The 21,524-nt window shown below is 44.1% G+C and overlaps 1 protein-coding gene and 1 pseudogene across 4 annotated transcripts; one reads left to right on the top strand and one right to left on the bottom strand.

The window, feature by feature from the left end:
* The first annotated feature begins 2,315 nt into the window (after positions 1-2,315).
* gle1 (GLE1 RNA export mediator) lies at positions 2,316-11,138 on the top strand. Of its 3 annotated transcripts, XR_001322759.3 has the most exons (17): positions 2,316-2,533; positions 2,813-3,058; positions 3,169-3,330; positions 5,178-5,326; positions 5,468-5,528; positions 5,622-5,876; positions 6,037-6,262; positions 6,389-6,501; positions 6,657-6,726; positions 6,858-7,000; positions 7,201-7,391; positions 7,574-7,703; positions 7,839-7,943; positions 8,041-8,123; positions 8,253-8,316; positions 8,470-8,636; positions 10,258-11,138. XR_001322759.3 is itself a non-coding variant. In XM_014160075.3 (16 exons), exons 1-16 carry the CDS (start codon positions 2,435-2,437, stop codon positions 8,536-8,538), a joined length of 2,163 nt encoding a protein of 720 aa, XP_014015550.1. In that variant the 5' UTR covers positions 2,316-2,434; the 3' UTR covers positions 8,539-9,350.
* LOC106579969 (prostaglandin E synthase 2-like) lies at positions 9,915-12,595 on the bottom strand (annotated as a pseudogene). Its single transcript, XR_014381819.1, has 7 exons — positions 12,290-12,595; positions 11,814-12,001; positions 11,312-11,367; positions 11,060-11,212; positions 10,668-10,868; positions 10,453-10,567; positions 9,915-10,298 (listed from the first exon to the last, which is right to left on the bottom strand). The product of XR_014381819.1 is annotated as a prostaglandin E synthase 2-like (transcript).
* Positions 12,596-21,524: the final 8,929 nt, after the last annotated feature.

Consider the following 21,524-nt stretch of genomic DNA (forward strand, 5'->3'; position numbering starts at 1 on the left):
TGTTCAATGCCCCATATATTGAGCATTCTTAAAACATTTTTTTGTTGTATTAATTGATAGACAGAATCATTGAGGACATCAAAGCAGAGGCAAGGCACACTGGAGAGACCGGCAGGCAAAGAAGCAGAAAAAGTGGTGTGTATCCATCACTGAATTTTCCTTTCACTCTGTGTGGTGCATATCCATTGTCATAGATGACATTTCAAATGTTGTTTCTGCTTTTCTGGCGTTTAGCATCTTGCTGCAAAACTCAACAACAAAGGAGATATAGCAGGAGGAGATACAGGCCCTGCTGGAGCAGCAGGAGGAGATACAGGCCTGCTGGACCAGCTGGAGGAGCTGAAGCAGCAGAGTGAAGAGGACAAAGAGAGTCTGAAGCAGGCAGACCAGACATAGTGGCAGAGAGCAGAGCACAGCGAGGATTCAAGACAGCTCTCTGCAAAGCTGCTGGAGAAGGTCTGACACTCACAGGTCCTCAGGCTGCTCTCACGGGTTAACATGTGGTGTTTGGATGGCAACAAGGTGGTTGGGTGTGATCCTGTGAATTATATTAAATGCGAGGAACACATGTAGATACATTACCAAGCGATCCAAGTGTCACACTATTAACAAGCGGTCCAAGTGTCACACTGCCCTATGTATTTGTGTGCCATCATTCAGGAGGCTAAGGTGGCAGAGGCCCTTTTTTCACCTGAGAGCTGGTGTACCCACCACTCCAAAGAGGTGACTGCAAAGAGGCAGCTTGAAGTGGAAATCACTGTTCTCAAGAAGTGAGTAATTGTGACTACCATGAGGCATTCAAGACATGTTTCATATGAATGATTCATAGTGGTTTGTCTTTGGCAAATGACCTTGTAAAAAAAAGTTGTGCAAAACCTTGAAATAAGTGTATTTTGCAGGCATTTCTTCCTTTCTGATTACTGCATTATGTGCTTTGTTGTCTGTCTGTGCAGCCAGGTGACTGAGATGACTGCACAGATCCACACTGTGGTGGAGAAAGGCCGTGCTGAGACGGGTGGGCTACTGATCCGGCTGCACCGCTTCACCTCTGACAACTCCGTCAACAAACTAGAGAACCAGACACTGAAGGTAAACATGTTTCTCTTCACTTTCAGTCATCAAGTGTAATAAACTATAGAATATCAAACCTTGATAAGGACTGAAGATGACAAAACATTCTGTAACTTTGAATGTCAGTTTATTTGTGGATCTTCTTTTTGAGACCACCCTGTCTGCTGCAGAGGAGAACACAGACACAGTCCCAGTCTGAAGCACAGCAGCTGACGAGTTCAGTCAAGAAGCTACAGAGCCAGGTGGAAAACTATAAGAGCAAGGTACAGTTGATCAGGCTATCGGAGTGTCGGCTGTACTTCAATCAAGGTGTTATAATCCAGCTATAATGCTGCATGCTATCCAGTCTTTAGCATAGATTTTGAATTGATTTTATTTTAGCGTTTTTTTATTTTTATGTTCTAAGTGTCAACTTGATAATTTTGGTTGGGCTTCTTAAACTTTTAGGTGGATCAGAGCCTACAGCAGGCTTTATTCAAAGAGGTTCAGCCAGGCCAAGGCTCTGGACCTGGAGAGCCAGCTGGGACTCAGTAGGACAGAGCTCAGTCAGTTACGCAGAAGCAAAGAGGATGTGAGTGAGACATTTTAACCCAAAGTCCTGGTTTTCTAGAGAGTTATCTATATGTGTTAAACATTATACATCCAATATCTAGTAAAATATTTGTTACAACTTTGCAAACAATTGCAATGGACAGGAATACTATTTATACAAACTATAAAATCTGAACACCATAATAAGGAATGATACAACAACTATGATAACTTTGTCAAACTGAACTGATATGGAATTCTTTCTTTCCGGAATCAGTTGAGGAACCTGAAGGAGAGACTGGAACAATCTGACTCCACAAACTGCAGCCTGCAGAATTATGTTCAGTTTCTCAAAGCTTCATATAGTAATGTGTTTGGTGACTCTGTGCTATCAAGCTCTCGACACACACTCACCAATCGGATTGAATATTCTTAGAATTATATTGTATGAGTTCTATTTTTTATATTCAGTTGAAATGTACTGTACTGTACTGTTTAACAAAACAATAACAAAAGCTTAAAATGAGAATGGACAGTCTGGTGTGTTTCACAAACAAACTCAGAAAATGAAGGAATAAATCTAGATAGTTATCCAGCTTTTACCCCCAGTATTTAGATGAACGTTGTTCACAATATGTTACGATTTTACCCATTATGAAGGCAAAGTAGCTTTGAGGATAAACAGCCTTGACTCGGAACCATAGATATATCAGAGCCGGAAATGGACCACGTCGGAGTTTGACTTTCAGTGGCACTTATACCGCAATCAGCAGCTAGCCTAATAATCACCTGTCTCTTAAAGTGTTTTTCGTGTGTTTATTTACACGCCAAAATGCCTGCTGAAAGTTTACGATGGGATACGTTGGAGGCCTTGAAAAACTCACAAAAGGGAAGACTGAAATACAACCCAGACTGGCTCGAAAAGGGGGAGGTAATGAACGTCAACGTTAGCATGCTAGCTAACGGCTTCACATATATAATGTTAGCTCAAAGGTTCCGTTATTTCGCATGTTCTGCATTCGCTAACTGTCAAAAACAAAGTTACAGCATCACCAATATAATTATTAGCCTGCTACCTAGCTGGACCATGGTATATCTACGATTTCAGTATTCTAGCCAACATTGGACACGTTTTAAATAAGCATTTCATTGGATTAGATATGTGATATAGCCTAACGTTACTGGTATGATCCTTTCTCGTCCCCTGCAGGATATTTTGTCAGGTTGTAATGAAGCTCCTAGCTTGTCCCCACTCTCTGGGCTCATCTTGAAGAGGCTTAACATGAGCCCTCGAGCGCTTCAGAAGACCTGCTCTTTGGGCTCTGCTTCTCGTGACCCAGGCCTGTCTGAGGAAGCCCCAGTCTCCTCAACCAGCCCCTTCCCTTCAGCCAATACTCAGCCCACTCCCCTCTCTTCTCCACTACTGGTCCCCAGGTTGAAGAAAGACACAGAGCAGGCAAGTCTCTTTCCTGCTCTATTTATAACATTTTGTAACTCCCTCTGCACACAATTTATTTTTTTACATTCGTATGAACTCACCACATTTGTCTTCATATCGATCCACAGCAGATTGTTGGTGATGAGGACAGTGCCCCAGATGCCAGCGACGATCTCAGTCCAGCCACCAACCCCATTCCTCCCCCCACCATCTCCCTTCTGTCTCCCAGGGCAACTCAAATGGAAGGATGTATACGCATTTGTGAGGAGAAACATCGTGCCAAAGCTAAGGTTGCAATAGCTTTTTTTTTCTTCTTTTTTCTTAGTTAACTTGTTCATGCATCAACATGGCATAATAATATATTGAATGCATTAACAGCAATTACCGTAACCAAACAAACATTGTAGATTAGAATGGTAAATGTGATACTGGTGTGCCATCCCCGCGGCCTCCACAATGTATTAGTCCACTCAGACAGGCGTGCATCAGACAGGTGTCTCGTGTACCATAACAACAAAATATATACAGTACCAGTCAAAAGTTTGGACACACCTACTCCTTCCAGGGTTTTTCTTTATTTTTACAATTTTCTACATTGTGGAATAATAGTGAAGACATCAAAACTATGAAATAGCACATATGGAATCATGTAGTATCCAAAAAATTGTTAAACAAATCAAAATAGATTTTAGATCATTCTAAGTAGCCACCATTTGCCTTGATGACAGCTTTACACACTCTTGGCATTCTCTCAACTAGCTTCATGAGGTAGTCACCTGGAATGCATTTCAATTAACAGGTGTGCCTTCTTAAAATTTAATTTGTGGATTTTCTTTCCTTAATGCGTTTGAGCCAATCAGTTGTGTTGTGACAAGGTAGGGGTGGTATACAGAAGATAGCCCTATTTTGTAAAAGACCAAGTCCATATTATGGCAAGAACGGCTCAAATAAGAAAAGAGAAATGACAGTCCATCATTACTTTAAGACATGAAGGTCAGTCAATACGGAACATTTCAAGAACTTTGAAAGTTTCTTCAAATGCAGTCGCAAAAACCATTAAGCACTATGATGAAACTGGCTGTCATGAGGACCGCCACAAGAAGGAAAGACCCAGAGTTAACTCTGCTGCAGAGGATACGTTCATTACAGTTACCAGCCTCAGAAATTGCAGCCCAAATAAGTGCTTCACAGAGTTCAAGTAACAGACACTTCTCAAGATCAATTGTTCAGAGGAGACTGCTTGAATCAGGCCTTCATGGTCAAATTGCTGCAAAGAAACCACTACTAAAGGGAACCAATAAGAAGAAGAGACTTGCTTGGGCCAAGAAACACGAGCAATATCCTTTGGTCTGATGAGTCCAAATTTGAGAATTCTGGTTCCAACCGCTGTGTCTTTGTGAGACGCAGAGTAGGTGAAGGGATAATCTCCGCATGTGTGGTTCCCATTGTGAAGCATGGAGGAGGAGGTGTGGGAGTGCTTTTCTGGTGACACTGTCAGTGATTTTATTTAGAATTCAAGGCACACATAACCAGCATGGTTACCACAGTATTCTGCAGCGATACGCCATCCCATCTGGTTTGCGCTTAGTGGGACTGTCATTTATTTTTCAACAGGACAATGACCCAAAACGCACCTTCAGGCCGTGTAAGGGCTATTTGACCAAGAAGAAGACTGATGGAGTGCTGTATCGGATGACCTGTCCTGCACAATCACCCAAACTCAACACAATTGAGATGGTTTGGGATGAGTTGGAACGCAGAGTGAAGGAAAGGCAGTCAGCAAGTGCTCAGCATATGTGGAAACTACTTCAAGACTGTTGAAGAAGCATTCCAGGTGAAGCTGGTTGAGAGAATGCCAAGAGTGTGCAAAGCTGTCATCAAGGCAAAGGGTGGCTACTTTGAAGAGTTCCCACATGTTTAACACTTTTTGGGGGTTACTACATGATACCATATGTGTTATTTCATAGTTTTGATGTCTTGACTATTATTATACAATGTAGAAAATAGTACAAATAAAGAAAAACCCTTGAATGAGGTGTGTCCAATCTTTTGACTGGTACTGTATATGTGAGAACCATGGCATTATGTTAAGCTAGCATTTCATACCTAATCTAGACCCTTGAATGTCTTGGTGCAGATGGAGCTGAGTCTGAGGCAGGAGCTGCAGGAGAAGCTGGTGGCCTCAGTTGCGAGCCGTGAGTCGGAGCAGCTCAAACGCTTTGAGGAGTTGATGGAGCTGAAGCAGAGACAGGAGTACCAGAGTATGAGGGACATGATGGACAGAGAGTACGCCCTGCTTGTTTTTATCTCCAAAGCATAATTGTCTCCTTTTCACCCACCAATATGCTGCTGTCCCTGTGACAGAATTGAAAATGTGTTAAATGTCAAGAATCTTCATTTGCTGCTTGTCTTTCTCTTGTTTAAAAGAACACAAGAAAGTATTGGGCGCCAAGAAAAGTTGAAAGAAGAGCACAAAAACAGAATAAAGGTATTGAAAGTTTAACCACTGGAACTTCAGAAAGCAAAATGCAAAACAGTCATATTCCGATACAGGTTGAAAAACCTCCTCCGCCCCTCACAGATCCTGAACCTGCGCCTGCGGGAAGCGGAGCAACAGCGTTTGCGGGAGGTGGAATTTGAGAGGCAGAGACAGGTGGAGGGTAGGGAGAGACTGCGTGCTCTCAACGCCATCCAGGAAGAGATACTTCAACTCAATCAGCTGCTGGAGCCAGCCGCACCCACCCAGTCGGGCCCCTCCCCTGATCTCACATCCTATAGCACCCGTGCCAACCAGCTATGCTCCCAGGTGTCAGAGGTGGTGCGCATGACAGCGGAGGTCAGTGTGATTCTCTTTATCCCTCATCTATGGTTGTATGTGTCTTTGTTGAAGTAGACCCATGCTATGGGGGAGCGGGGAATAACATCTATTGTTTTCATCCTGTTTATGTCCTTGCTCTGGTCAATATGGGTAAGTGGTTGTGATTGTGATTGTGTAGGGGGAGTTCCCCAGTGTGGAGGACATGACGGTGGCGGAGCGGGCACTGCATGAGATGAGGTCACTGATCCGGGTGATGCAGGAGGCGGCTGCCCAGGCCCAGGAGAAGAGGAAGAAGGAGCAGGAGGAGGAAGAGGAGCGCAGGAAGATGGCAATGCTGCAGGCCCAGCAGGAAGAGCAGAAGAAGAGTGCAGCTCTGTCAGCCAAAGAGAAGGCACGGAAAAAGGGTAAGGAGAGGGGGGATAAATGGATGGATAAAAGGAATGTCTTTGTTTGGTTACGTAGGGTATGTACGAATGAGTGAAAGGTTAGGTAGTGAACAAGGGGTTTAAAAAGCACTCTTCTTTCCAAAGGCCTGCAGACTAAAGCTGAGCAGAGCACTCTGAAGTGGTACCAAGAGCTGCAGGACTCCGCTAACCAGTGTGCACAGTCTTTTGAAGGCTTGAACAACACTAAGGATATCCAGGTTGGTTGAAACTGTGCATGGGTGAGGAATGAACTGTGCCATTATAGGAAAATGCAGTTCCCACATTATGATACACCTTCACATTAAAAACTCAATTTCAAACGATTGGCAACATTACCTTTTTGTTCCTATCACCTTTTACATTTGTTTTTCAGACAAAGAAACTAAGAATGGAGCTCCAGAAGGCAGCCACAATCCCTGTCAGCCAGATCTCCAGTATCTCAGGTGCGTCTGGGTAATGGAGAGGGCTCAGAGGCTTATAATGACACTCTATCTATGGTAAAGTGAAAGAAGGTGAACATTGCTATAATAATTGTGAGATTGAAATTGTCTGCGCCATGTTTGTCAATACCCAGGTTCCAAGCTCAGGGAAATATTTGACAAGATTGACAAGCTGTTGTCTGGGAGATCAGTGGTATCCGGAGGGAAGTCTGTCTCCACCTCCCAGCATCCCAACGGCCTGGACTTTGTCAGCTACAAACTGGCAGAGAAGTTTGTGGTGAGTTCACATGACCTTAGCTTGAACTGCTGGAGACACAGGACTATTGGTCTGTATGGTCTCTTTACAATTCTATACGTCTTCCATACATTGCTGAATTTCTCTGTTACGTTTTATACTCCCATAGTCATACAAATAAAAGACTAGTGTCTTGTTTTCATAGAGCTCTTAAATGCTTCCTAGTCAATGTGTTTCTCTAGAAACAAGGAGAAGAGGAGGTGGCGTCCCACCACGAGGCAGCCTTCCCCATCGCTGTGGTGGCCTCCGGGGTGTGGGAGCTTCATCCCAAAGTCGGAGACCTCATCCTCGCCCACCTTCATAAGAAATGCCCCTACGCCGTGCCCCACTACCCACCTATGAAGGATGGCACGTCTGTAGAGGAATATCAGAAGTCAGTGAGGCATCACACTGTTTTGCAATGCATCTGGAACAAACTGTAATGAAACAGAAATTGATGTAATTACATGACTTTGGGTTGAAAACACCTATGCTGCATTTCAAGTGAGTTGCTTACACGATCTAAGCAAATGAGGTTAGTTGCTCTGGCTGAAGTGTTGTTCTGTGTCCCACCAGAATCTTAGGCTACCGTGTGGAAGATGGAGGAGTGGAGGCTCAGGACAGCTTTTTGAAGAGGATGTCAGGAATGATCCGCCTCTATGCTGCTATCATTCAGCTCAGATGGCCTTATGGCTCCAAGCAGGGGGTATCGACAATCCTACATTGTTTACATAACGAATACTAATATCACTAACTATGTCAAAACACTTCACTGACCCCCCCCCAATTGTATACTGTTATTAGGCTGACCTTTATTATCATTATGTGTCCACCCCTCCAGCCTGACCCACATGGGCTGAACAACGGCTGGCGCTGGCTGGCTCAGATGCTGAACATGGAGCCCCTGGCAGACGTCACGGCAACACTCCTTTTTGACTTCCTAGAGGTGATGAGTCATGTCTCTGACACCTGTCTCCAAAGACGGTCTCTGGACTAGACATTTTATGCAGGTCACTGACGTCCCGTTCTCGGTCTTCCCTTAGGTCTGTGGCAACGCCCTGATGAAGCAGTATCAGGTTCAGTTTTGGAAGCTCATTCTGCTCATCCAAGAGGAATACTTGCCACGGTACAATCACCACTCTCAGCAGTTCAGTTTTACATCAGAACAAAATAGTCTGCTGTAACTTTGTGGTACACACTACCTTGGCCGCTCTTTCAATGCTAAGACTTCATGTTGTCATTTGTCCTCTCTTAGGATTGAAGCCGTCACCAGCCAAGGCCAGGCGGGCTCAGTCACGAGGCTCAAGCAGTTCCTGGAGGTAAGTGCTGCAAGGCCAAGCTGCACGGCCCAGTATAGCACAGTATTATAGGCACCGTTGTTTAACTGACACTGATGCACTGTCTTTAAAACCTACTGAACTCTTAAAATTGGTCAAATGATCCTGTGTTTTCTTTTTTTGTCTCCCTATCAGAGTTCATTAAGAAGCAGGCAGATCCCTCCCCCTAAAGGCCAGCTGAGCTCCCACTTCTGGAGATCCTGAGTGTGGGACGGAAGGATGGGAAAGAAGGTTTTGAACATGATGCATCAGTTGGATTCAAGGCTGCATCACCTCAGTCTACAACTCATAGAATGCACTAGGTAGAGAAGCTCTGTCTTGATGTGGAAGTTGTTTGCAATGATGCACTATATCCTGATCAATTTGCTTAATAGTATGTATACTTAGTATAGTTGGCTAAAACCAAATTATAACTGGCTTGTATCGTGACTGCAACATGAACCATTTTATCCAATCTTCGTGCTAATTCTACTGCATAGTCATATCCGTTCTTTTTCTCCTTACTCTTGTTGAGAACATTATACTATTAAGGTAGTTATGTAGCGTCTTGCTGTACAGTTCAAGGCTTTTTTTCCCTGATTCAATGCGACTATTTTGCTTTACCAAATTCATATGGTATTACTTATTTTAAACTGAGGGATTTCTTTCCCTTTTTTGTTCTATTTGTATTTTTTTTTTTTGTTGACTGCTTTTAGATCTGAGTACTCAATCATGGCATCCTCTATTCAAGTCATATTGCCAGTGGTCATAATGGAATCCACCAACATGTTTATTTTGTACATTGACATCTAATTCGTTTTTAGTGTGAGGATTTGAGGTTTGCATTTACCACTGTTGGTGCTGAGCTTGTACCAAACCGTTACAAGGCTGCATTCACAGGCAGCCCAATATTGGTATTTTGACCAATCACAGATCTTTTTCGTCAAAAGACCAATTAGTGAAAAAAAATCATAATTGGGCTGCCTGTCTAAATGCAGTCTTAGAGTGAAATGAATAATACAGGTGTAAAATAACAATGTACAGTGTTACTTATTTTTAACCTTTTTTACAGTCAATACAGAACATTTCAAGAACTTACATAACAATTTCAACCAGTTTGTCCAATGGTCGCTCCCAAATTATTATACCCATTTCACTTTGCACACGAACGCTCAGATAATTCAATCTGGCTGGAACCCTCGAACAACCATCTGAGGTAGAATACGCAGTTAACAGGTTAAAGAAAATCCTGAAACAGGTAGCCATAATAAGATTGAGTATACTTTCCATCAAAGCATTAAGTGTATTTCCTACTTTCAGAACTTATGAAAGATCAAACCTAGAGTGAAAAGCATGAGTCATCAGATGTAATGAACAGTCATGTTAGCTTGTTAAATTTAAACCTTTGAATAAATGGAAAACAAGACAGGGGCAGAAAAAAATGGAACCCAAAATGCAAAGACTGGAGGTAATGTTTTGCACTCAGACGCAATGTAAATTTAAAACTGCCAATTTGGTTTTACCCATGTCATACACATTGTTCAAGTCTGCAGCTTTGACACTGGGGGACACCAGGTAGACAGAAACCCACAGTAACCAAGTATCTAAACAGCTAATTGCTGGCAGTTTATTAAAGCAAATCAACAGGTGCATTTTCACAGACATATCAAGGTTGAAAGTAGATTTCTGTGAATTGCAGCAGGTGGAAAAGGTCCTTAGGACAGAATGTTATTGCATTTTTCCACCTATCATGCTGTCTTTAACGCAATCCCTTTTCCCATCTCATGACATCTACAGATTTAGTCTGAGGGCTGGAAGTGCTATTGAATTCAAGTCTCCTAGCGCTGGTCAATGTTTTGAGCAGGATCAGTTGTGGTCCTCATGGCTTTCTGTATGCGTCTATACCAGCTCTTCACCTTAGTGTTCCCCATCATGTTGTTCCAGGCCTCAAGACCCTCCATCACTCTCAGGATCCCATACACTGCCTGCAGAGAGGAGAGTCAAGGACAATCAGCAAAACACACTTTGGCTATTGTAAACAAATAGTCTCATCAGGAAATCTGCATCTGAGACAAAGTAGACAATACAAGTTCTAGAAGTCTAAGATAATACTTCACATGACAGATGTGATGCTCTTACCAGGTCAGCCAGATTGGGCTGGTCTCCACCCATGAACAACTTCCTGCCAATGGCCTCCACCCACTCATTGACTGCCTTGTACAGATCCTGTCTCACATCATCCTGCAAGTTGTGTCTGCAGGATAGAGGCATTCAATTTAAACAGAGCTCATCACTAAGCATTATTGGCTAGTTATATATCAGACAATCACACAAAAAATGGTTTTGTCACCCACCTACTTTTCAGTCGTTTTGAGATGACAAACATGGCAGCTGCTCCAACATACTTTGCAAAGAAGCCCTCATAAGTGCCAAACTTGCCCTCACGGACAATATAGTCAAAGGAGGCCAGGGCCTCTCCAGTGGTCCGGTACACGTTGGGCGAGAGCAGGTGAACCAGCCAATCATCTGCCCACGTACGCCATTTGATCTCCTCTCTGAAGAAGATGGACAGTGAAGAGAAAGGGACATTTAACCCCAGATGATGCTTGACAATCTATCAAGAGTAGTGATGCACAGTATGTCTTTAGAGAGGTTTGGACAGATACATTAATTTTCATTAGTAACCCATGCACTGAGAATTGTCATTATGGGCAGCAGTAATTTGTCATCCAATGTGTTCACCTACTTTCTGGAGTCTTTCTCTGGGTACATCGTCTGACCTTCAGCTTCATTCACCATTACACAGTACTTGTTGTTGAACTCTGTCACCTCCTTCCCCTTCTCATTGACGGCTTTCATCTCTGGGTAACAGCGCAGAATCTCTGAGATGGTTTTATCTCTGGAGGAAGAGAGAGAATTCAGAATGCTTAGCTATCATGATCAAGAAGGACCACTTTATGTAAAAAACCAACTAGAACACTTCTCGGGAGGTAGCTACTTACTCACCAACTGTGTCTTCAAAGCGCTGATTATTACTGAGGAATCGTTCAGTTGCTGATAGGTCAAGAGCACAGAAGGAGAGCGATCACATGACAAGTTCTCCATCATCCCATACACACCTGTAACTAATACCAAGCCTAGCCAGCAGATCCGACCCACTTGCTTACAGGTGCACTATGGTCGGACAGGCTTCCTGTGTAGATTAAGACACTGTAGAGCCGGTGCGAGATATGTACTCCGAATTGTCCCATTATCCCCACGGTTACACAGAAGACTGAGCAACTGCTAAAAAAATAGCAGTCATTCAATCTTCTCTTTGTAACAGTTAGGATAATGGGACTATTCAGAGAACGCACTTCTTATCCCTGGAATGAGGTACGTTTTCCGAGCCATATATATATATATACAGGAAGCCTGTCTGACCCCAGTGCAGCTGTAAATAAGCGGGTCGGATCTGTTAGCTAATACCAAGCCATGCAGTGACTCTGTCCCCCCCTTACCACATCATTGTTCACCATTAGGATTGGCATTTTTCTGTAAGTCGACCACTTGATTTCCTTCCTCATGACGGGGTTGACCTCCACAATCTCATATGGAAGCCGATGGTAGTCCAGAAAAGCTCTCACTTTACTGCAGAACGGGCAGGTCTTGTACTGGTGCAGGGTTTACTTCAGGCCACCATCAGAATAAGCTTGTGGAAGTCATACAAGTCAGAAAAATTTTATTAACTGCAAATATATTTTAAAAGGCAACATTTGGTTGAACTCGGATCTAACATTGGGCAAACTACATGACAAAAGCACACCAGCCAGTAGTCCCGAATGTGGCGATGCGTTTCATCGTGTACATGTCTGATTTATTAGTCAAACCACAGACAGGTTGTCAGCTGACACAATCCACCTGACATGCTTTGCTTCAGGTAGACTATATGGACATCAATGAAAATAGATTTCATAGCTAATATTATTGCCTATTACCTTGGCTTCTTCTTCTTCAGCAAGGTGGTGTTGGACAGACAACTGTATTGTTTTATACAAGCCAAGTCCCCCTCCAAGCAGGAACGCACACCCCAGGACACGGCCACCGCGCAGAGGGGTGAAGGGCAGTCTGGATCGGAATCCTGAACCGCCCGTTCCGTATGCCCTGCTTGATCTATGCAGAGAGACCGTTGGAACCAGAGGGGCAATATTCCCAACAAGACATACTGGACACTCCAAAATGTGCCAGCTGATCTTACCGACAGTTCTCGCACAAGAAGCTGCCATCTTGAGTTTACATAAATTCCCACAATGCAGTGCGTAGGGACTTGTTCAAGAACATAGTATCAATTTGCGATTTGGTGGGGTGTTCAAGAGCATCAATGTTTTAGTTTAAGGTCGGGCATACTGTAAAAAAAAATTTCTGCGTCTGGCTGCTACCTAAGAGCCGGACAGAAGGCAGTAAATAGATATTTGACATAGGTAGGCCAGTTGTTCTTTTTGCCAGTCTCAGTACACAGCTGTAAATCATTTCCTCAAAAAGTTTATTTTGAGCATAAGTGGACAGAATAAGTTACTGCGTGATGCTGCTATGTACACCAAAGCAAAAGGATAGGATCAGGCATTATATGACCCGTAATTTGTATTTTTTGTTTATTTATTTAAAACTTCATTTGTATGACTATTTGGGGGGGGGGGGGGGGGGTTAAATTAACATTTGGAAATAAAGAAATCGCATGAAATTGTTCAAATCAGACCAATGCGCATTGCATGCAGGAGGGCATAATGAAGATAGAGGATGAAGCTAGAAATTAAATGCACGAATGCTGCAATTTACTGTGGAGTTTAGACTAATAGCTGAATAGACTAGTACAGTAACGGTTGTCCTACTACAGTACATGTCATCTCAAGGTGGTGCTGGACTCACTGGACATTTCCACAAGGATAAACATACACGCTGATTTGATGCACGAGCATCACTGTGGATAATATCGTTATCAAAATGCTGGATGCTGGTGCAGAAGAAAATAGAATATATCCTGAACATGCACGAGAAGAGATTTTAAGGTCATGAATCTGAGAGGATGATAATGCTGGAAAAACAGGTACGCTACAGTTACAGTCACCTGGGAAACATTTAGTATGTGACATGCACCTGTCCTGTCACTCTGTTGTAGTGTGACATAGACCCACAGAATAAATAATACACCATCATATTATTATATTATATTTTTAACTTTGGTAGATTATTTTAACCTGAAACCTCACTGGATAAATCCCTGACCTAAATGCATGTGAATAGTAATTTGTCAGCATGCCCATAACCCCCAATATGTTTATGACTTTCTTGGATGTGTGGATAATTCTCCCAATGGTCTGCTACACTGCAGCTGAAACATCATCCCCTCATTACCATTGAATGAGCAAACATCATTATCACATCCATCATTGGAACTGCATCTGTTAGTCAGTATCCTTGGATATGGTTTGAATGTGATACACACACACTCTCATTTCTTCTCTCTCGCTCACATACACATACACGTAAATCCATGCACGTGTGCATACACAAACACTCACACACACACATACACTCATGCATGCACATACAAGCAAATTTTTCTGCTTAAAGGATGAAGGGCATGGCGCGGAATATTTAAGTCTCTGTATGTTGTTTCTGGACAGGCTTGTGTATTGATAAGAATGAACAATAAACACAATGATATTCTTGTCAAGGAAGTGAAGCTTTCTAGGAAATATGCTTTTTGGATCAGGCCCACTGGCCTTCAGCATCAGAGGGAGGGGGACCTCCCATTGTTAAACTCCAAAGTCAGCTCTTGGGCTATAAACAAAGCAAAGAAAGCCTACCCCCAAAAACAACAAACTCACTCTAACAGCTGTTGAAATGGACTTGTTCTATATCTTTTCCCCCCTGCCATTTAATCATCAGAATAAGTTGCAATGTGAGATAACTTACAATATGATGCTTTTGTATGTAACCTTACCTTGCAGGTTGTCATTGTTCCAATGGTATAAAGCAGAGGGGGCTGGTGGGAGGAGCTCTGGGAGGACAGGCTCATTGTAATGGCTGGAATGGAATCTTTGGAATGGTACCAGACACACCAAACACATGTCTGACTCTGTTCAGTTGATTCCATTCCAGCCATTGCAATGAGCCCATCCTACTATAGCTGCTCCCAACAGCCTTCTCTGGTATACAGTCTATACCATTACTACTGTAGGAGCCATTTCGGCCTACTTTTGTGGTTGTTGTCCATTTGTGTATTCCACATCATTTGTACACTAGAGGGCACTGTGTGTTGGGTCATCGGTCACAGGTCACATATACACTGCTCAAAAAAATAAAGGGAACACTAAAATAACACATCCTAGATCTGAATGAATGAAATAATCTTATTAAATACTTTTTTTTTTACATAGTTGAATGTGCTGACAACAAAATCACACAAAAATAATCAATGGAAAATACAATTTATCAACCCATGGAGGTCTGGATTTGGAGTCACACTCAAAATTAAAGTGGAAAACCACACTACAGGCTGATCCAACTTTGATGTAATGTCCTTAAAACAAGTCAAAATGAGGCTCAGTAGTGTGTGTGGCCTCCACGTGCCTGTAGGACCTCCCTACAACACCTGGGCATGCTCCTGATGAGGTGGCGGATGGTCTCCTGAGAGGTCTCCTCCCAGACCTGGACTAAAGCATCCGCCAACTCCTGGACAGTCTGTGGTGCAACGTGGCGTTGGTGGATGGAGCGAGACATGATGTCCCAGATGTGCTCAATTGGACGGGCGGGCCAGTCCATAGCATCAATGCCTTCCTCTTGCAGGAACTGCTGACACACTCCAGCCACATGAGGTCTAGCATTGTCTTGCATTAGGAGGAACCCAGGGCCAACCGCACCAGCATATGGTCTCACAAGGGGTCTGAGGATCTCATCTCGGTACCTAATGGCAGTCAGGCTACCTCTGGCGAGCACATGGGGGGCTTTGCGGCCCCCCAAAGAAATGCCACCCCACACCATGACTGACCCATCGCCAAACCGGTCATGCTGGAGGATGTTGCAGGCAGCAGAACGTTCTCCACAGCGTCTCCAGACTCTGTCACGTCTGTCACATGTGCTCAGTGTGAACCTGCTTTCATCTGTGAAGAGCACAGGGCGCCAGTGGTGAATTTGCCAATCTTGGTGTTCTCTGGCAAATGCCAAACGTCCTGCACGGTGTTGGGCTGTAAGCACAACCCCCACCTGTGGATGTCGGGCCCTCATACCACCCTCATGGAGTCTGTTTCTGACCGTCTGAGCAGACACATGCACATTTGTGGCCTGCTGGAGGTCATTTTGCAGGGCTCTGGCAGTGCTCCTCCTGCTCCTCCTTGCACAAAGGCAGAGGTAGCGGTCCTGCTGCTGGATTGTTGCCCTCCTACGGCCTCCTCCACGTCTCCTGATGTACTGGCCTGTCTCCTGGTAGCACCTCCATGCTCTGGACACTACGCTGACAGACACAGCAAACCTTCTTGCCACAGCTCGCATTGATGTGCCATCCTGGATGAGCTGCACTACCTGAGCCACTTGTGTGGGTTGTAGACTCCGTCTCATGCTACCACTAGAGTGAAAGCACCGCCAGCATTCAAAAGTGACCAAAACATTAGCCAGGAAGCATAGGAACTGAGAAGTGGTCTGTGGTCACCACCTGCAGAACCACTCCTTTATTGGGGGTGTCTTGCTAATTGCCTATAATTTCCACCTGTTGTCTATTCCATTTGCACAACAGCATGTGAAATCTATTGTCAATCAGTGTTGCTTCCTAAGTGGACAGTTTGATTTCACAGAAGTGTCATTGACTTGGAGTTACATTGTGTTGTTTAAGTGTTCCCTTTATTTTTTTGAGTAGTCTATATTGGCGCACAGGTATGGAGAGCATACAGTTCTCACCGTTGACACTATGGAACTAAGATTAGCCTACGTACCTGTAATACAACCTGGTCTCCGGGCAATTTGGCTGCAGAAACCAGGCGGGGTAATAACATCTGCCTGTATGGAATTATTGCTATTTTATCTTTGCTGCTAAATGGGAAAAAGACCCAACCAAAGAGCGACGTCTGGAAAGCAGTTATTTTTGCACGCGTCTATGAACATTTGTAAATCCCAGTGTATTCCACCTGTGCTAGTGGCTATCAGGAAGGTTAGCTACTACAACTACAGTTTGGGTCCTGTTAGTAACTATCCCAGGCTAACTAGGTGCCGACATGGAAGTTCCATGAAACTATTTGGTGATCACCAAAGACCTTTTGTGTTCACAACATGCTGAAATTGGAGAAGAAAGAGGATATTATTAATAACAAATAGATGATGTCCAGTGGCCTAGACTATTATGCTCTTAAAGTTTTCATAAAAAAACAGACGTTTAAGGCTTAGTTATAGCGAAACACATTCATTCTGATCTTCATTTTGACAGTTCATTGCAAAAGTTATATATTTTGGTCTTTTAGTAGTAAATCGAGCTCTTTTTGAAATCGTGATTTAGAGAAGGTGCCTCTATGTCATCTCAAGGGAGGGGTTTGGTATGAAATACACTCCCTTAGAGATGCTAGATGTGCTGGGGGGTACCACCGCAATGCTTACTTTAAAAGCAGGCGACAGCGTGCCTTATTTGGCAATGGTCTTGGTAAGTGGAGTGTGCCAATATGCACTACATGGCCAAAATGATATGGACACCTGCTCATCAAACATCTCATTCCAAAATCATGGGCATTAATATGGAGTTGGTCCCCCCCCCCTTTGCTGCTATAACAGCCTCCACTATTCTAGGAAGGCTTTCCACTAGATGTTGGAACATGCTACGAGGACTTGCTTCCATTCAGCCACAAGAGCATTAGTGAGGTCGGACACTGATGTTTAGCGATTAGGCCTTGCTCGCAGTCGGTGTTCCAATTCATACCAAAGGTGTTCGATGGGGTTGAGGTCAGGACTCTGTGCAGGCCAGTCAAGTTCTTCCACACTGATATCAACAAACCATTTCTGTATGGACCTTGCTTTGTGCACGGGGGCGTTGTCATGCTAAAACGGGAAAGGGCCTTCCCAAACTGTTGCCACAAAGTTGGAAGCACAGAATCGTTTAGAATGTTGTTGTATGCTGCAACGTTAAGATTTCCATTCACTGGAAAGAGAGCCTAGACTGAACCATGAAAAACAGCTCCAGACCATGATTCCTCCTACACCAAACGTTATAGTTGGCACTATGCATTCAGGCAGGGAGCATTCTCCTGACATCCGTCAAACCCAGATTTGTCTGTCGGACTGCCAGATGGTGAAGTGAAATTAATCACTCCAACTCCAGAGAACGCGTTTCCACTGCTCCAGAGTCCAATGGTGGCAAGCTTTACACCACGCCAGTCGACGCTTGGCATTGCGCTTGGTGATCTTAGGCTTGTGTGCGGCTGCTCAGCCATGGAAACCCATTTCATGAAGCACCCGACCAACAGTTATTGTGCTGACTTTGCTTCCTGAGGCAGTTTGTAGCTGGGTAGTGATTGTTGCAACCGAGGACAGAAGATTTTTAAGCGCTGCGGGCTTCAGCAATCGGCGGTCTCGTTCTCTGATCTAGTGTGGCCTACAACTTTGTGGCTGAGCTGTTGTTGCTCCTAGATGTTTCCACTTCACAATAACATCACTTACAGTTGACCAGGGCAGCTCTACTAGGGCAGAAATTTGACGAACTGACTAGTTGGAAAGGTGGCATCCTATGGTGGTGCCACGTTGAAAGTCACTGAGTTCTTCAGTAATGGGCCTGTCAGCAACGGTTGTGGCTGAAATAACTAATTAAAAACTGGATGTAATAAATGTATCACTAGCCACTTTAAACAATGCCATTTTATATAATGTTTACATACCCTATATCACTCATCTCAAATTTATATACTGTACTCTATACCATCTACTGGATCTTGCCTATGCCGTTAAGCCATCGCTCATCCATATATTCTTATGTACATATTCTTATTCATTCCTTTACACTTGTGTATATAAGGTAGTTGTGAAATTGTTAGATTACTTGTTAGATATTACTGCATGGTGGGAACTAGAATCACAAGCATTTCGCTACATTCGCATTAACATCTGCTAACCATGTGTATATGACAAATAACATTTGATTTGATTTAACTGAATCCACTAATTTGAAGGGGTGTCCATATACTTTTGTATATATAGTGTATGTTTGGATACATACATTATATATATGCATATATGGGCATGTACAATGCATTCGGAAAGTATTCAGACACCATTCCCTGTTTCAGAATTGTGTTACGTTACAGCCTTATTCTAAAATTGCTGAATTTTTTTCCCCTCATCAATCTACGCACAATAAACCCATAATGACAAAGCAAAAACAGATTTTTATAAATGTTTGCAAATTTGTAAAAAAAACCAAAAAACAGAAATACCTTATTTACGTAAGTATTAAGACCCTTTGCTATGAGACTCGAAATGTATCTCAGGTGCATCCTGTTTCCATTGATAATTCTTCAAATGTTTCTACAAGTTGTGAATTAGAGGGTGATGCCTCTGGAAGTTATACACTGATTGAGTAGGTGAAGACTAGAGAGACGGTTAGAGAGACAGGTCCTCAGTTTAGGGTTCTTTAATGTTGACTGGAGATTAACGATGTTTGCAATTCTGTGCCATGCCAATCAGCTGTGATTATCCAATTAACTGTTTATCCATACAAGACGTGGTCTTACATACAGTTTTGGTGTTCATGCACTGTGATGAATAAATTGGTCAGAAAGGAAATAATGTCCAAAACTGAGATTTGTGTTCACAGCAGTAGGTGGCGAGCTGCACTTGGTAATGAACTAAACACTCTGCCAGTTTGTGATAGCTGTGATGTCATCACTGAGTTCTTAAAGGGACAGGCTTTCTTACACAGCTGCCCCGAATGTCTGCTACGACATTCTAACCAGATGGAAAGTCTGTTCTAGGTGACAGGTTCTTCTGCATCGTCATCAAGGATGGCTGGGAGCTGCACCAGCCGGGCCACTGGTCGTAGGTAAGTCCGACCCTTGACCTGGATAGCAGCAGTCCTAATACGTCCATCAGCTCCTGGGTAAGTGTGACTCACCTTCCCGACAGGTCAGAGAGCTCGAGGGAGCTGAGGGTCCACGATGAGAACCACTTGATCCACAGTTAGTTCTCTTCCATCCTTCCTCCACTTCTATCTTTCCTGTAGACTTGGCAAGTAATAGCAAATGAACTGGGACCAAAGGAAATTGGCAAGAACTTGGCTATGCCTTCAGCAGTGTTTCCCTAGGATGTTACTGGAGTCATACAAAATCTGAGGAAGAGATGCATTGTAGCGTCCCATGAGTAGGAGGCTCATGTGACGGGATCTGGGTCCGTGACATCGGAGGAGAGGTACCCAAGGGGTTTTGCGTTCAAGATTCCGTCCACTACAGGAAAGCACAGTGCGGATCACGGTTTCAGTGTTGGTCTGTTCCTTGAGTATGACCTTGAGAGCAATCTTCACTGACATCACCTCTCTTTCCCACGTTCCAACAAAGTGAGGGCTTGGCGGGTTTACCTGGAATGTTATCCTCTGTTCGGCCAACTGTTCCTTCAGGTGGGGGGCCATCACTTTGAAGGCCTGTCGCAGTTGTCGGTCTTCTCCAACGAAGTTCGTACCATTGTCCGAAAGAAGCTCGAAAGGCTTGCCTCAACATGCAATGAAGCGTCTTAGAGACATCAGGAAGGTATCGGCATCCAGGCTCTCCAGGAGGTCCAGGTGGGTGCAGCGGCTGCTCAATGCATTTGTAGACGATGCCCCATCTCTTTTCGTTGCGACGTCCGATTTTTATGTTGAATGGTCCGAAACAATCCACTCCGGTAGAGTAAAAGGGTGGTTTGTACAGTTGCAGATGAGCAGAAGGTAAGTCCGCCATCTTTGGAACTTCAGGTTAGGCGCTCAATCTTTGCCATTGCAAACAGGTGTGGGGAAACTTCCAGATGGCTTCCCTTCCCCGCAGAATCCAGTATCTATGACTCTGTTCTGCCAGAACCCTCTCTGGGCCGGGATGGAGGAGAGTCTCGTCGAAATTTTGAATGAGTAGCTTGGTCAGTGGATGATTTGGATCCAAGACGATGGGGTGCATAGCATCCATCTCCAGGTGCTCTGCTCTTCGCAGTCTACAGCCAACTCTAAGGAGTCCCGAATCCTTATCATACTCAGGAGACAAGAGACACAGACGACTGTTAGAAGGTATAGACCGGTTTGACATGATGGCCAGGACCGAGTGATGTGATCCGCTGGGTGGTTTGCGGTATCCACATACCTCCAGTTGGCTACATCCGTAAGGTTCTGAATCTCTGTAACTCGAGTTCCTACAAAGACCTTGTATCTACAAGATTCTGACTTGAGCCAGTGAAGGACTGTGGTGGAATTGGACCAGAGGATGACTTGTCCGATGGGCAGGGTGAGTTCTGCTTGGAGGACACTGGCCAGCTGAGCTCCAGTGAGTGCAGAACTCAACTCCAAGCGTGGCATCAACAGCTGCTTCTTTGGCGCAACGCAAGGCCTGGCCAGAACGAAGTAAATGTTTACCTGAAGTCCACATGTAGGCAACAGAGCCATATGCTCTCTCTGACATATCACCGAATATGTGCAGGTCTCTGGTCGACTGTCAGCATATGTTGGTGCGTAAGTTCTGGGGAGTTCCATCTGGACAAGGTCAGGAATGTCTTGGTCCCAGACAAGCCATCTGTCCAGCAGCCTCTGAGGCTGAATGGAGTCGTCCCAACATATCCCTTCTTTCCACAGGTCCTGGACGAGTACATTGGCTTGGGTTGTGAAAGGCGTGATGTAGCCTAGTATGGTTGTATTGAAGGGTGAGCATGCTGTAGATATTCCTCATTGTAGGTTTGGAGTGCTCCACAGTGCTGTGCTTGTATCCCAAGGAGTCTCTGAGGCAGTTCCAACATAGCCACAGGGTTGGTTCCTGGAGATCCGTGCTACTTTGGGAAAGCCACAGTTTGCTGCTTCCCGATCTGGCCTCGGGTGGTATGTGCTTGATGACAGTTGGTACATTGCTAGTCCACTGTCGTATCTCAAAGCCTCCAGTATGGAGCAACTGCCACAGTCCATTAACAAGGTTTCTTGCTTCATCGGCAGAGGGGATGCTTTGAAGGCAGTTGTCCACGTAAAACTTCACAAGCTC

Source organism: Salmo salar, chromosome 20 (genome assembly GCF_965601325.2).
Source record: "Salmo salar chromosome 20, fSalSal1, whole genome shotgun sequence".
In the NCBI taxonomy this organism is placed as follows: domain Eukaryota; kingdom Metazoa; phylum Chordata; class Actinopteri; order Salmoniformes; family Salmonidae; genus Salmo; species Salmo salar.